At 40.3% G+C, this 16,957-nt stretch overlaps 1 protein-coding gene across 1 annotated transcript in view; it reads right to left on the reverse strand.

The window, feature by feature from the left end:
* The window catches only part of LOC141139744 (histone-lysine N-methyltransferase MECOM-like), a 431,232-nt gene extending 424,093 nt beyond the window's left edge, over window positions 1-7,139 (reverse strand). The window contains exon 1 of the mRNA XM_073626161.1: window positions 6,499-7,139. Coding sequence (XP_073482262.1) covers window positions 6,499-6,535 — 37 coding nt within the window. The 5' untranslated portion in view covers window positions 6,536-7,139. The remainder of the gene's footprint in view (window positions 1-6,498) is intronic.
* Between the last annotated feature and the right edge of the window lie 9,818 nt (window positions 7,140-16,957).

Here is a 16,957-nt window from a genome sequence, read left to right on the forward strand (position 1 = left end):
CAATGGCTTCTCAGATAATTTAGTTTTGGAAAAAAGACACCCTGATGAAACTTTACTGAAATGGACAGTGATCTGTATATACTACATTGACCGTTTCTTGTACCCTGGTGCTCACACAACACAGAGGTCTGTAGAAATCAGCCGACTGTAATGGATGCTGTTTACAAGACTGCTGACATCTATGTAATGTATTGAGTAGGAAGAATGGTTGCCTTACTGTGGAACAATTTCCTATAGGCCAATAGGTGCAGCCTCATTTTCTATGAGGCCTTGTTTTCAAACCAGCGTTTGCTAAACTACCGACCATTCCGCATAAGTCTGACAATAAACATGCATGCTAAGCTCCAGACAGTTACACTGCAATTAATGAGCTTAGGTTTTTCAGCATGCAGCATGGAAAGAAAGAAAGAAAGAAAGAAAGAAAGAAAGAAAGAAAGAAAGAAAGAAAGAAAGAAAGAAAGAAAGAAAGAAAGAAAGAAAGAAAGAAAGAAAGAAAGAAAGAAAGAAAGAAAGAAAGAAAGAAAGAAAGAAAGAAAAGAGTTGCAAACATCTAAACAATTTAAGGAGAATCTATTTTTATTTTATTTATTTTTTTCATGATTGCATGTATACAACACACACAGGAACACTTTAATTTACTTTAAACTCATTTAGTAAATCAGGCCCATACAGAAAGAAAGAAAAGATAGATAGATAGATAGATAGATAGATAGATAGATAGATAGATAGATAGATAGATAGATAGATAGATAGATAGATAGATGACATATATATATATATATACACATATATATATATATATATATATATATATATATATATATATATATATATATATATATATATATAATGTAATGGATAGATAGATAGATAGATAGATAGATAGATAGATAGATAGATAGATAGATAGATAGATAGATAGATAGATAGATAGATAAATAGATAGATAGGAGATAGATAAATACATAGACTTTTTCTGGTAGAAATGTATAAGCAAACAGCCACCAGGAAATTAAATGCAGATGTTTTATAATTTCCTCTAAAATGCTGAGCTGTATATATACTTAGATTGTTAATATGTATATTTGTATGATGATTAAAAGTATATATACAAAGATATGCATACATATATGTTTGTATATATATATATATATATATATATATATATATATACGGATAACCAGTATGGCTGCATTTGGCACCGAAATAAATGAGCCTCCAGGGCATGATTAGGATATTTCAGCCCTATTCCCCTTGGAGAGATCTTTCCTACCAATGGGAAATAATGTGTTCCTGGGATATTTTTTAGCCGAATATTAGCATGTTGTGCCAAATGCAATAAAGAGGCACTAAGAGGTAATGGCAAAGTGATCGCAAATAAACAGTAAGGAGCTGGCAGGATTTCACTGCCTCCAACACAAATCCGAATGGACTATTAAACAGGCACATAAACTTGCCAGGGCTTTTAAAGTCTGGACACAGGCAGCCAGCATAGACATCGGAAACCTGGGAAAGTGTGACTTTATTATGTCATATGTTGGGGACAGGTCTGCTTCTACCTACCAAGCACCTAAATGCCTGTAAAAGATAGGAGTGCTAAAGTGTAAAAGTAACAAGTGCAGGCCATTCATCTGGGCTGTGCTAAACTAATCCCATCCTGAGCCTTTATGAGGCTGCTGGGTGGCTAGCAGCTAGTGTGTGGTGCCTGGACTCTGCACGGCGCTCCTACTGCTGCAGGTGCCATAATGGTCAGCCAGCTCTCCCCACACTGCGAGCATCTTTTGCTGTGACCGATATGTAAAGGAATTGCATATTTATACACACACACACACACACACACACACACAAAGGTCTGCATAGACACTATACTCGCTGAGACTGTGCCATTGGGGGAGCTGCGTGTAAGAATACGTTTCATGCCCATCCAGATTACATTTGTAATCCCATAAAGACACCTGCATATAAAATTAAATCCATATCCACAGATACTATTACAGATGTGTATATTTTTTTCCTTTGCAGTAACCATTCGGATTAGATATATAATCCCATTAAGACACCTGCATATAACATCTACATCCACAAATACTAGAGTATGCAGTAGATATGTATACAGTTTTACTTTTCCCTGCCCATCCAGATTACATATATCCTATAAAAACACCTGCATATAAAATAGGATCCACCTCCACAAATAGATGGGTATGTAGTTTTACTTTTTCATGCTCGTGCAGATTACATGTACAGTACTGTATAATCCCATAAAGACACCTGTATATAAAATAGGATCCATATCCACAGATACTTGTATAGATGTGTATATAGTTGCAGTTTTCTATGTCCATCCAGATTACATATCCCTTACACCAGCATAAAGAGTAAATAGGATTTACATTTACAAATACTAATACAGATGTGTAGGTAGTTTTACTTTTGTTATGCCCATCCAGACATATGTCACCCAATAATGGCACCTGTATATATAATCAGATCCACATATTCTAGTATAAAGGTGTGTGTAATTTTACTTTTCGCTGCCCATCCAGATTATGTATGTCATCACATAAGAAGTCTGTGTATATAATCAGATACACACCCACACTAATAAGAGTTTGTATGTGTCATTTCTTTTCATGCCTATCCTAATACATCATCACATAAAATACAACGGATATATTATTTGACATTTGCCCACACTGGTATAGATGTGTGTAATATTACATCCCATGTCCATCCATACATTTATCAGCTATACTGTCACACCTACGAGCATGACAGTATAGTGTATGAGTGATGCTAGGTTGTATGATGGTGACTGTAGAGATGTGTATATCTGCTCACAATGTCCCCATTCCCTGATCAGACAATCTGATTCTAGTATACAGCCCCCCTGCTCCCCAGATCCTCTCTGGGAAAGTCAGCTCTGCAGTCCCCATGACTTGTGCCAGTGTCCAGTGTGTACTCTTCAGGTGTCAGGCTTGTGTCAGTGTTGTCAGCTCCACATAACGTGCATTGTGTCCCTGATTGCTATGTGACAATTAGAGGGTTTATTTCCCAGACCTCTGGAGGGGTCCCTGTCTATTGAGGCACTGAAAGCATGAATGCTTCAGTATCCTTCTACATGGCAGTGCACATGAAGAATAGAGGGGCGGCTGATTGACTGAATTACTGGGGTCACCAACAAACCCCTTTGGATGTGACAGTTCGAATCACCAAAGGGAACAGAGATTTCACCAGTCAAGATCTGAGAGCCCCAATCCATTTCCATCACTGGTGGGAGCTGACTCAACTTATCGACAGATTTATAATATAGAGTAGTAACTACAAGGCTGTAGAAAAATATACGTGTCATTTACTAAACACTAAATCAGTCTATAAACATATAACATTATATTGTAAACAAATCAATAAATACATCAATGGTGAGTGGATGGACGGACGGATAGATAGATGATAGATAGATAGATAGATAGATAGATAGATAGATAGATAGATAGATAGATAGATAGATAGATAGATAGAGATACATACATACATAATAGACTCATGCATAATAAATTGATAGGTAGATACATAGATAGATAGATAGACAGACAGACAGACAGACAGACAGACACACACACACACACACACACACACACACACACACACATATATATATATATATATATAGATAGATAGATAGATAGATAGATAGATAGATAGATAGATAGATAGATAGATAGATAGATAGATATAGATATATAGATATCTATCTATCTATAGATAGATAGATATCTATATATCTATATATCTATATAGATATATAGATATCTATATATCTATATCTATATATATATTTAGATAGATAGATATATATATATATTTAGATATAGATAGATAGATAGATGATAGATAGATAGATAGATAGATAGATAGATAGATAGATAGATAGATCTATCTATATATATATAGAATTAAAGGTAGCTATATATAGGTAGAGAGATAGGTAGGTAGATAGAGGGATGAACGAATACCCACAGATACATGCACAATAAATACATACATACATACATATACATACATACATAAATACATGCATAATAAATTTATAGGAATAGATAGATAGATAGATAGATAGATAGATAGATAGATAGATAGATAGATGCAGGCAGACACATATACATGCAAAAGAGATACATAACTAATAAAATGATAGATACATGCATACATGGATGATACATCGATAGATAAATTGATAAAGGGATTGACAGAAACACACATTTATAATAGATACATAATACATGGATGGGTAGACATACATAGTTGATTGATAGGAAATTAATGATTTATATGAAATAATGATATATTATTGATTGACATAAAATATATATCTATATATTCACGATTCATATACCACAGTGTCCGGCTTTAATCCTATCATTCACACTGGTCTTTTTGTTATCGCCGTGTATTTCCTTTGTACATACATTTAGCATCACGTCAAGCAGACAAAAAATGGAAATAAATTGTCTCGCCGTTGAAGCCGCCTATACTAATCTTATATGAATATGATGTGATATAAATTATAATGTACAATATTTCCCTGATTTTTTAATTGATAAGAAAAAGAAATAAGCATGGTAGAACAGTGACATTTCACTGCTCCCCCCCCCCCCCCCCATTTCGTAACGAGTGAAATAAAGGGGATGTTTGGGTTTAGACTAGCACCCCATGATTGGAGCCCCATGGGTGGAGTAGTGGTGATGGGTGGAGTAGTGATGATGGGTGGAGTAGTGATCATGGGTGGAGTAGTGATCATGGGTGGAGTAGTGATGATGGGTGGAGCACTGATGATGGCTGGAGTAGTGTGGAGTAGTGATGATGGGTGGAGTGGTGATCATAGGTGGAGTAGTGATAATGGGTGGCGTGGTGATGATGGGTGGAGTAGTGATCATAGGTGTAGTGATGATGGGTAGAGTAGTGATGATGGGTGGAGTAGTGATCATAGGTGGAGTAGTGATGATGGGTGGAGTAGTGATCATAGGTGGAGTAGTGATGATGGGTGGAGTAGTGATGATGGGTGGAGTAGTGATCATAGGTGGAGTAGTGATGATGGGTGGAGTAGTGATGACGGGTGGAGTAGTGATGATGGGTGGAGTAGTGATGATGGGTGGAGTAGTGATCATAGGTGGAGTAGTGATGATGGGTGGAGTAGTGATGATGGGTGGAGTAGTGATCATAGGTGGAGTAGTGATGATGGGTGGAGTAGTGATGATGGGTGGAGTAGTGATCATAGGTGGAGTAGTGATCATAGGTGGAGTAGTGATGATGGGTGGAGTAGTGATGATGGGTGGAGTAGTGATCATAGGTGGAGTAGTGATGATGGGTGGAGTAGTGATGATGGGTGGAGTAGTGATCATAGATGGACTAGTGATGATGGGTGGAGTAGTGATGATGGGTGGAGTAGTGATCATAGGTGGAGTAGTGATGATGGGTGGAGTAGTGATGATGGGTGGAGTAGTGATGATGGGTGGAGTAGTGATCATAGGTGGAGTAGTGATGATGGGTGGAGTAGTGATGATGGGTGGAGTAGTGATCATAGGTGGAGTAGTGATGATGGGTGGAGTAGTGATCATAGGTGGAGTAGTGATCATAGGTGGAGTAGTGATGATGGGTGGAGTAGTGATGATGGGTGGAGTAGTGATCATAGGTGGAGTAATGATCGGCTCACTGGTGGACCAGTCCCTTGCACTTTGTCCATTTAAAGGCACTGGTTCCATTTTGCAGGAAATGCCGCAATCAATCCCATTGTCAGCAAACATTTGTAAACACAAGCATGGTTGATATTACAGCTCGGATGAAGACAGTTTAATATTACGGGTAAATATATGGCTATGGGTAAATATTTATAAACACATGCAGACATTTTAATACATCCTATTAATCAGAAATAAAACATGATCAATGGGTAATATTGTGATAAAGCCGAAATAATATTTTCCCACTAACATCAGACACTACAAGGCTGTCTAGACCCTTTTCTTCTGTCCTCATGTAACTCCCCCAGCCTAGACTGCCCCATGCAGAGTGAAGGGTTAATAGTAAGTAAACTGATTCTAAACCGGTCCTGTTCTAAAAGGTGGCATGGAGTTTGCTGCTTGTCACGCAGCGCCCACTAGCGGCGACACGCGTCCTTGCAGCTTCATTCAGCTTCCACTCCCTGAGCAACAGCAACTTTCTCAAAGTCCTGCCTGCCTCATCCCTGCACAAGCCCGAAGTGCAAGCAAGCCCAGCAAGTTGGACGTGTTACAGCAGCAGTGGCAGGAGGAGCCGCAGCAATAAGAGCAGCTGTGCTGTGTACCAGGTGCCCCCACATCAGGGCATCATCTCCCTGTAGTCCCTGCATGGATCCACCAGGTCCCTGCCAGTGTTCCAGGATGGGCATCCCACAATCCTAGAGATCAGAGCCCTCTACAAGATGGCAGAGGGTGAAAAGCCATAGCACATTGCACCTACTTGTGGCCAGTTTCCTTGCCCGGCCTTTGGATCTCATGGTGACAGCTCTTCGATGATGGTTTGCTGGAGCTTTTCTCTTGGATCTTTTCCTTTTTTTTTCTTTTCCCCCTCTCACTCTCTCTTTCACTCTCTCAATCCCCTTCTCATTCCGGACTCGCTATCTCCCCAGCACTGTCAGTTTAGACACCTTCGCGCATGCGCTCTTCACCTCAAGCCTCTGCCAAAAAAGTTTGCTGCGATTTATCATTTGGGGTTTCAGATCTTGTCACATGGAGCTCTCCCCGGGTGCTTTCCACACACCAGACTTTTCATGTGTGCACACTGCGGGGCTCGGCGACGTCTGACACCTCTGCCGATCACATCGCCTCTCCTCCTCCATTCACCACCGCAATCTGATCGGGGTAACTTCCTATCCAACTCTAGCTGACCTTTCATTGACAAATAAAACGATCTGTGTGTCAGGAAAAAGCCAACGTGTAGTTTGTGTGACATGTATCCATCACCCCACCGATCATCACCTGCTTGTACGACGCTGCGCTACACGTCGGCGCTACATCAGTGCTGAGCTTGAAGAAGCATTTGTTTTCTAGCACCATAGTAAAACCACATTACATCTAAAATTACTTGTGTCAATTTAAGTTATCCGATTTGTTACAATGTATTGTAATCATCTGTACAGAAGGCTACACAAGCTACATCTATCTATCTATCTATCTATCTATCTATCTATCTATCTATCTATCTGTCATTTGATCGATCTATTTAAACATTATTCAATACTAGATAGATAGATAGATAGATAGATAGATGACATATATATATAAATATTATGTAATGGATATCTATCTATCTATCTATCTATCTATCTATCTATCTATCTATCTATCTATCTATCTATCTATCTATCTATCTATCTATCTATCTATGAGATCCCTATTGGCAAACCCTGTGCAGTAACCCTGACATGATCACATGAAGACAAGTTTTAGATTTGAATCTAGCCCAGTGCCCACAGGTATAATTTCTCTGGTTCCTGGTGCTGATTCCATATAATTGGTACCTTTCAAATAACTATAGCCCATTGAGAGACCTCTAGAACCTTTGCTCCCTCTAGAATCTAGAAGGCACACCAGTGACAGGATGAGCTCCTTTGCTGTAACATAGTAATGACATGCTGGAATGTGTTGTCCTCCTCGCACCTGGCATGCTTTAATACCCCTGTCTAATTAAAGCCCGTAAATAAATAGAGAGAGATCTCTATTGTATAATTTAATTAGAATAAGATGAGAGTGGCTTGTGTCCACCCTGTTAATAGTGTAAGAACAGCACATTAGCATTCATTGCCTGCACATCATGTATAATGTATTGGATCTATAAAGCAGATGTGGACTGTTAATACAGTAGATAGATATATATATATTCCCTATTGCTGCATCCCTCCCAGCCAGGACCAGATGCTGCAGATGTGACAGTTAGCAAACTCCAAGTGAGCCTATAGTGTACATATATATGGGTGTATGGGTGGTGAGTGCAGATCTGCCCCCCTCCCTTTCTCTTTTCAAGGTAACTGTCTATCATGGAATATGAAGTATTTTGTTTGCTCCTTATCTTGCCTTGTTCCCATACATAGAGATAGAGGTTAGCAGGTGTAGGATTTCTCATGCTGGGTGTAGACTGGGTTACCAGTGGATGGGGTTGCTGTCTTTTGGCTGTTAGTAGCACTGATGAGTAAAGTCAGTAAGCGGTGCTGGCACTCCTTATCAAATAGCTCTCCTGCATTGTATTTGTGCAGTGAACTTTGAATCGTTCTATTCACTCTGAACTTCGATTCTCCTAGCTACCAGTAAGATTGATTTGATCATTGTAATGCAATTATTCCACTGTTTACCCAACGCTTGATTCCAGCTATGGCTGTGAAGAAATTAAAGCCGGGCTGGGTGTCTAGAAGCATGGATGGGGTTTTGTATGCCCTTTGAAATGAAACAGTCTCCCTTATTTAGTCTCAGCACTCCAGCACTCCAAGCCATGGGTTCAATTAGACAAAATGGAAACAATTTTCTCCCCTAGCAATAACTCACACAGTTCTGCAGATCACTTTCAAAATATACACTTTATTAGTATATGCTGACCCCAGTGGCATGGGGTGGCAGGAGTGCCAAAGTGATCCCCCCCACCCTTGGGCTGTAATTATTAGAAATTAATTGGGTTCAGGACCCTGGGTTGCATGGGTAAATTAATAGCTTGTCTGCTGCTGGATTGCCTGTCCACAGAGGTGTAAGGAGCAAAGGGACAACAGAGGCTGTCCCCAAGGGGCAGAGGGGGGCCACTGAGGACCCCCTGTCAATAAACAATAGGCTGGATTGTGCCACATCCACACAGCCAGACAAGTTTATTTTGTGAGATTTTCTTACTATACTGTGCTGTCACAGGGGCTTCGGGGGGTTAAAAAAAAAATCAAGATGCTGTATACTAAGAGCTGTCGTGCTCCAGTATAAGTGAAAAGGGAGCCTAAGGCAAAAGGAAATTACTGCAAGCCTGTGTGACCTTTCAGAGAGGTAATCAATCAAATGATCAACAGGGATATTTATCATTGCTGTATGGGGCTGCACTGCGAATACAGGGGAAGGAAAGGGAGACACAAAAGTTTGGATAAAAGCGATAAGCCTGGAGACAAATGTATGAACTGTAATAAATGGAGAAATCTCAGTGTTTGTGTTTTTTTCACTCCCTAGCCTGGGCAAAGACACAAAGAAAGGTAGCAGCAAGGTGCAGCTCCCCTCCTTTATCAGTCTGTAGTCTGGAACATGCTGGGGTTTTAATAGGTGCAGTAACCCATAGCAACCAGGCAGCATCACTGATCTGACACTAGTGCACATCAGCACTCCTTTCTGCCTTGCCCCTACCTGGCTGAGCACACAATGGCTTCATTAATAAGGCAACTGCAATGAGCAAAGTGCAAGACCCATAGCAATCATCTGTCATTGGTCTGACTGATCAATGATGAAAGGTGAAATCTCATTGGCTGGTACGGTTAGCAGTTTCCCTATCCTCATTACTCTAGCGCAGGTTTATTAAATGATACACACTTCTATAATAAAGCTGTCACAATATCTTTATCAAATTGTATTCTAAGTGTGCTGGGAGGTGCCAATGTTTAGTTATTTACTCTATTTATATAACAGGAGCTATCTACATGTACAGTATATACATTATATATAGAGATAAATCTATATATATCTATCGATATATATATCGATAGATATAGATATATATCTATCGATATAGATAGATATATATCTATATCTATCGATATATATCAAATTTAACCCGTCCTAAGTGAACCTGAAAGGTAAATATATATATGATATATGATATGATATATGATATAAGGGCAAGTGCAAATGCTATAAAAATAAAATCTGACATTACCCATATCGAACTGTAGCCATATCAATTAGATTGATTCTTTACTACCCGTATCAATTAATTAGGTTCTTTGTTTTTAGCCCTATCAATTAACCATTTTTTCTATTTTACCCATATCTATGATTCATGTTCTTTCTCATCATTTAATATGGTTCTTTCTTTTTTACCCATATCAATTGAACAGGTTCTTTCTTTTTTACCCATGTCAATTAATCAGGTTCTTTCCTTTTTACCCATATCAATTGTTCAGTTTCTTTCTTTTTTACCCATGTAATTTAATCAGATTCTTTCCTTTTTACCCATATCAATTGACCAGGTTCTTTCTTTTTTACCTATGTCAATTGATCAGATTCATTCCTTTTTACCCATATCAATGTTTTATGTTCTTTCTCTTCTACCCATACAATTTAATTTAGCTCTTCCAATTTAATTTCGCTTTTTACCCTTGTCAATTGATCAGGTTCTTTCTTTTTTACCAATATCAATTGATCAGGTTCATTCCTTTTTACCCATATCGATGTTTTATGTTCTTTCTCTTCTACCCATACCATTTAATTAAGCTCTTCCCATTTCATTTCGCTTTTTACCCATGTCAATTGATCAGGTTCTTTCTTTTTTACCAATATCAATTGATCAGGTTCATTCCTTTTTACCCATATCGATGTTTTGTGTTTTTTCTCTTCTACCCATACCATTTAATTGAGCTCTTCCCATATTACCCAGATAAATTGATTCTTTCTTTTTTCATCCATATCAATTGATCAGGTTCTTCCTTTTATTACCCATATCAATAATCAGGATCTCTTTTTTTACCCATATCAGTTATAAGTCAGGTTCAATCTTTTTTACTCATATTAATAAATCAGGTTCAGTCTTTTTAACTTATATTCATAAATCAGCTTTTCTTCTTTTATTTGAAAGATGGAACTGGTTTATTTGTGCATTTTTATTTCGGATAAGAACTGTGTCTGCACTAGTTTTCCTTAATCAGCCTTTAAGTAGAGAAAAATAATCTGAAATAAGAAAGTCAGTTGTTTCCCATGGCAACCTATCAGGTTTTCATCTCCCACTCGGGAAAATGAAACAGTGGGGTTGATTTAGGAGAGTGCAAACTGGTGCAGCTGTGCATGGTAGCCAATCAGCTTCTAACTTCAGCTGGTTCAATTCAGCTTTTTAAGCTGAAAAAAAAGAAAAAGAAAAAAACCTGACATCTGATGCACAGTTGCACCAGATTTTGCACCCTCCGGTTTTAGTAAATCAACCCCGATGTGTCTGGCTGCTTTGGTTAACCGCTCCATTTTTTTTACATATTTTTATATAAAAATCAGTCAGTTGCATTGGATCTTTGGACTGGCACCATATTACCATGAATGTTGTCGTGTCACATGGCTCTGATCACCATTTCAGATGGTATGATGTTTTAGTGTGTGATGATGGAGGTGTCGGAGTATTCATATTTTCCATGCAGTTTTACACTTTCTGGAATAAGAGGAACAAGTGGGGACAATCAAGGCATACCGTTGACTTTTTCTGCTCCATTTGTACACTAACTGGAAGCCAATGAGGAGGCAGCTGTGATGGAGCTGGGACTGTGCGGGCTATAAAGGGACAGGAGGCTGCAGCGCTGCGCTGATCAATCAATAGAGTGACTGGAAGCGGATCAAATCATCCCCATCCCTGGAAATTAGCGCAGCACTTTCATTGAGAAGCATTTTGGGCTGTGGATCTGTCCAGTCCCATTAACCTCTTATGAGCTGAATGAAAACACAAGCTGGGGTTAATTATCCTGGGGTCAGTAGTAGCTGAAGCAGACTCAGATTTGTGGGAGATTACTTACAGAGGGCATGGTTTCTGGGGACTCTGAGATCACCATTATTAGCAGCATAATGATGGAGACATGGGGTAGGAATTGTAGAAATCCAGAGACTTTAACCCTTTTGTATTTACTATTTAATAAAAGTCGTCTGTTGTTTGTGAATTGTCATTTCATTCTATTACTTATGAATAAAATATGCAGCCTCTAAACGAGGACGTCCTGGGATCTCTTTCATATACTTTGATAAAGAGTTATTGATACCATTTAATTCATAGAAATAACAGGTAACTTTGGCTCTACCTTACATGGCTGATTGATTAAGAGGTAAGGATGGCCATAAACAGCCAACTCAGGAAATGAGAGCCTGATCACATATTCAGGCAAGGACTGGGCTGATTTCTTTTTTTTTTTTTTTTTCAAAAAGGCAAGAAAAAAATATTTTGATAACAGAAGTTATCATTATTAACTTTATAACTTCTTAGAAAACCTCTATGCAAGTGGTTCTTAAAGTGTTACTAAACTGGGACCCTGCATTCGCTATATCTGGTCTCCCACAGCACATTGAACATGGAAATGCAATCATTTTAGTAAATAAAAACTGCTAAATACCTTTTCTCATCAGCAGTATATAGCAGTCTTGTGAGTTCTATCAGTGTCTGGTTAAAGCTTGTAGAAGGAGTTTTCATACTGCACTGGCTGTCCTATCAGGATGCAGGACCCCTGACCCTCTGTCTGGACAGTGCTGATTGGCCCTGTGCTGATCACATGCACTCTCCCAAGAAAAAAAAAACACTCTCTAGCAATACACACCAAACTGAGCATGTACAGACTGACTCCACTAACTCTGTCTTATCTAGAAATGTTTTGGAGACAATGCAAGACGGGGAGGATCAGTGAATACAGGATCAAATAGCCTTTTTACACAATGCAGATGAGGTTCCATAGTGAGTATAACAAGCATGCTTTACTGCATATACACACTGATTTTACTGTTGTGGGTTTAGTAATACGTTAACCGTTTTTGAATCACAACCCCCTTTAAGAATCTATATGAAAGCTCAGGACCCCCTCCCCAGTAATATTCACACAACTTTGCATGCAATGAATACATGTACTTTATTGAAATTTTGAAATACATATATGACATAGACAAAGTTTGAGTAAAGTTAATAAAAAAACTCCCTACTTTTCATGCAAAAAGTAATGACCATTCCATTACCAAAATGAAGCTGCGGATGAGCAGTTCAGTGTACATTGCCAGTGTGGGGGGAGGACTGCACTCCTTTGCATGCGCAGAAGCTATGTCATTCCATGCTGGTCAATAGAAATGGCCAAAGACCGGCACACAGAAGATCCGAGGAGAAGTGCTGGTGTGGGACCTCATGGATGTTGGATCATTGGAACTAAGCTAGGTTACTTTTGCCTTTAGTTCCTCTTTAAGGCTGGATTCACACCTATGCATTTTTAGTGCTTTTTGCATTTTGCAGATTTGCACTACAGTCCATTTTACATGGTTTCCTATGGAACACGTTCTGTAGTGCAAATCTGCAAAAAGCACTAAAAATACATAGGTGTGAATCCAGCCTAACTGTTTCCAAAAAGAGTTACATTCAAGGCATGCCATGAATGATAACTGTCACAGTTGCATGTGTGTCAGCCGTAATGTCAGGTCATCAAATGGCTGGTGTCATAGCTGATCACACATGCAACACCATGGCGACTACAAATCAAACAGAGGCCAAGATGGCAGCTTCCTTGGCTGTAAAGGAGAGGAATTTATAGTTCCGCTTTAACAAGCATTTAACCCTTGCATTGTAGGAGATCAGACTGCAAGCTGAGTTCAGCTCAGGAACTCTAAACCCAGTCAATACATTTGCATTGCCATAACCTTTACATTTTGTTTGCTGTCTCTGTCGCTGTCTCTGTCCCTGTTAGATTCACCCTTCCTTTTTAATCTGGTGACCACGATCAATGAATCAGAAAATTATGGAAGATTCAAAATTTTACAGTTGACGTCAGAACAAGAGGCGTTGTCTGCTCCTTCTTCCTCTAAGTGCCACCTTAGCAAGCTGTGTGCTATGTTGGTACCCATGCAGGTGTGCTCCTGAGCTGGGCTGTGTGCATCCATAGACACAAACAGCACAGCTTGGCCATGCCTCCCGCTTTCTCCTCACAGGATTTGTCTGACAGCAGCAGGAGCCTCTGGCTCACTTACCTGAGTCCTCACACGGTCTAGCGCTGTCTAAGTTGTAGTCAGGGGCGGCCCGTCCATTAAGGGCATATGGGCGCCGCCTCCCCTTTTTATGGCCGCCGCCACCCCCTATTCATGCGTCCGGCCCCTTCCAGGATGCCAGGCGCATGAATTACAGCGGTGGTTTTTTTTTTTAAGCACCTGATTAGAGCCAGAGGTTCTAAAAGGGGTCAAAATAGTGTGGGCTCCGGACGCAAAGCATTGCGCTCAGAGCCCACCCAGGTGTGTTAGAATAGCAAATGAATATTCGCTATTCTAACACTTTCCATTGCCACCGCCACCCCCTATTCATGCGCCAGGCCAAGGGACGTGTGGTGAGGTCAGTGGCTGGTGAGGCACTGGCTATTATCAGAGCCAGATACACACAGGTTACATACACCATGATCGTTAGAGTGAGAGCAATAATTCTAGCACTAGACCTCCTCTGTAACTCTAAACATGTAATCTGTAAAAAAAAAAAAAATTAAAGTGTTTCCTATAGAGATTTATAAGTACTGAAGTTTGGCGCCATTCCACAAGTGTGAACAATTTTAAAGTGTGACATGTTAGGTATCTATTTAGTCGGTGTAACATCATCTTTCACATTATACAAAAAAATCTGGCTAACTTTAATGTTGTTTTTTTTTATTCATGAAACAGTTTATTTCCAAAAATTACTGCGCAAATACCATGTGACATAAAAAGTTGCAACAACCACCATTTTATTCCCTAGGGTGTCTGCTAAAACAATATATATAATGTTTGGGGGTTCTGAGTAATTTTCTAGAAAAAAATGATGATTTTTACATGCAGAGAGAAGTTTAAGAATTGGCCTGGGTGGCAAGGGGTTAATTACCATAAAAGCCCTTGCACACTGGGGCGGGGGGCGGCGTCGGCGGTAAAACGCCGCTATTATTAGCGGCGTTTTACCGTCGGTATGCGGCCGCTAGCGGGGCGGTTTTACCCCCGCTAGCGGCCGAGAAAGGGTTAAATACCACCGCAAAGCGCCTCTGCAGAGGCGCTTTGCCTGGCGGTATAGCCGCGCCGTCCCATTGATTTCAATGGGCAGGAGCGGTAAAGGAGCGGTATACACACCGCACCTTCACCGCTCCGAAGATGCTGCTGGCAGGACTTTTTTTACCGTCCTGCCAGCGCATCGCTCCAGTGTGCAAGCCCTCGGGGCTTGCACACGGGAATGAAAGCAGCGGCACTTTCGGGGCGGTTTGCAGGCGCTATTATTAGCGCAATAGCGCCTGCAAACCGCCCCAGTGTGCAAGGGCTCTAAGTAATATACAAATAACTATTATATATTGTTTTTAAGGTAAATTACTATATTTTCAAAATCGGTACTCAAGCAGGTGGCTTAATGGACAAATTACTGAAGTTTGAAGTTAACTTCAAACCAGTAATTTCACAGTAAATATATAAATAATAAATTATTATCTTATAACATATAGCATAATAATATATTATTTAGCTTGAATATAACAGTACCTTTTCAGCAGGCAGCGGATTCTCATTCTCCCTCTTAACTGTGTGAGAAAAACATGGGATTGTGGGCAAATCTTATACACATAAAGACATGTTGTTTTCCTTGTAGTTAAAGTGGAGTTCCACTAAAAAATGGAACTTCCACTTTAAGGGACGGTGAACACCTGACATGCCACATTTGGCATGTCATTTTTTTGGGGGGGCTTTGATTGATTGCCCGGCCAGTCACAGCGCACAGAGCGGCTCACGCATGCGCAGTGCGTGCCCAGTTGTAAAGCCACAGCCGGACGCCCACAGTGACATTGCCGGCGCCGCAGAGAGGAGGGGGAGATGAGCAATTATTAAAAGTCAGCAGCTGCAGTATTTGTAGCTGCTGACTTTTATTTTTTTTTAAATCAGAACTCCGCTTTAAGAGGGCTGGGCTGGAAGGGAGCATGTGTCTTTTAGACACATGCTCCCTTCTATGACACTGCAGTGAGAGGCATGCCTCCACTGCAGCATTTTTATTGGAGAGCTGGGACCAATGGTACTTTACTATTGGTCCAAGACTCCAAGCTGTTTATTGAGCTCAGTGCCTCTGAGAAGAAGTGAGGAGAGGCACTGTGAGCTCATCCTCTCAGTCTGCTGCAAACAGAGTGTGCCAGCTTGTATTTAAACTGGCCGCTCTGTATATAGCTTCTGACAGGCTGCACAAGGAGTCCCGTATCTCTGGAACCATAGGTCATAGTAATTTTTACCAGTGATGGTAGGATTTAGGCTACATACCCCCTCAGTGACCCCAGGTAACGAGCTATGGCCCTCGAAGCTCGATTTATTTTTTTTAATGTTCATGGCAGATGAGGCCCTGCCTCACCTGCCTCCCCTGACTGCACATCCCTGGTCAGGCTCCTTTCAGGACACCGGGCCAAAGAATTACAGCGCCGGTTTTTTTTTTAAGCACCTCATTAGAGCCAGAGGCTCTAATAGCCTTCAAAATAGAGTGGGCTCTGGACGCAGAGCATTTCGCTCGGAGCCCATTCAAGTGTGTTTGATTAGTGAATTAATATTCCCTAGTCTAACACTGAATCGCCCCTCTGCCAATCAGGAAGCATGGGTGTGAGACACTGTTTGCCGCCCCCCCCAAAAAAATGACCACCAGCCGCCACTGATTATAGTTCTGCTGCTCTCTCTTCCTGGATCCACAGGAGACTCTAAGATCAGCGGTGCTGTAGCCAGGACAGAGTGTAGATTTTAATGCTATCTGAAGCTCCATTAGAAAGATTTACCCTCGCTTCCTGTCCTGCTGACAACATTTTACCAGACAGAAAATGAGGGCAATTCTACAACAGCAACATAGTAGAAATATTTTTTTGTTTGAGTAGGGAAAGGCTAGAACCCCTGTCAGGTATTTCTGTGTGTGTCCCTGTTGGAGATTTTCCTGGTGAAAGTGTTGTCAGCAGGACAGAAAGTCAGAATAAATATCTCAAATAGAACCCCTGACAGCAGTAAAAGCCAAC

This window comes from Aquarana catesbeiana, linkage group LG04 (genome assembly GCF_042186555.1).
Source record: "Aquarana catesbeiana isolate 2022-GZ linkage group LG04, ASM4218655v1, whole genome shotgun sequence".
Classification (NCBI taxonomy): Eukaryota; Metazoa; Chordata; class Amphibia; order Anura; family Ranidae; genus Aquarana; species Aquarana catesbeiana.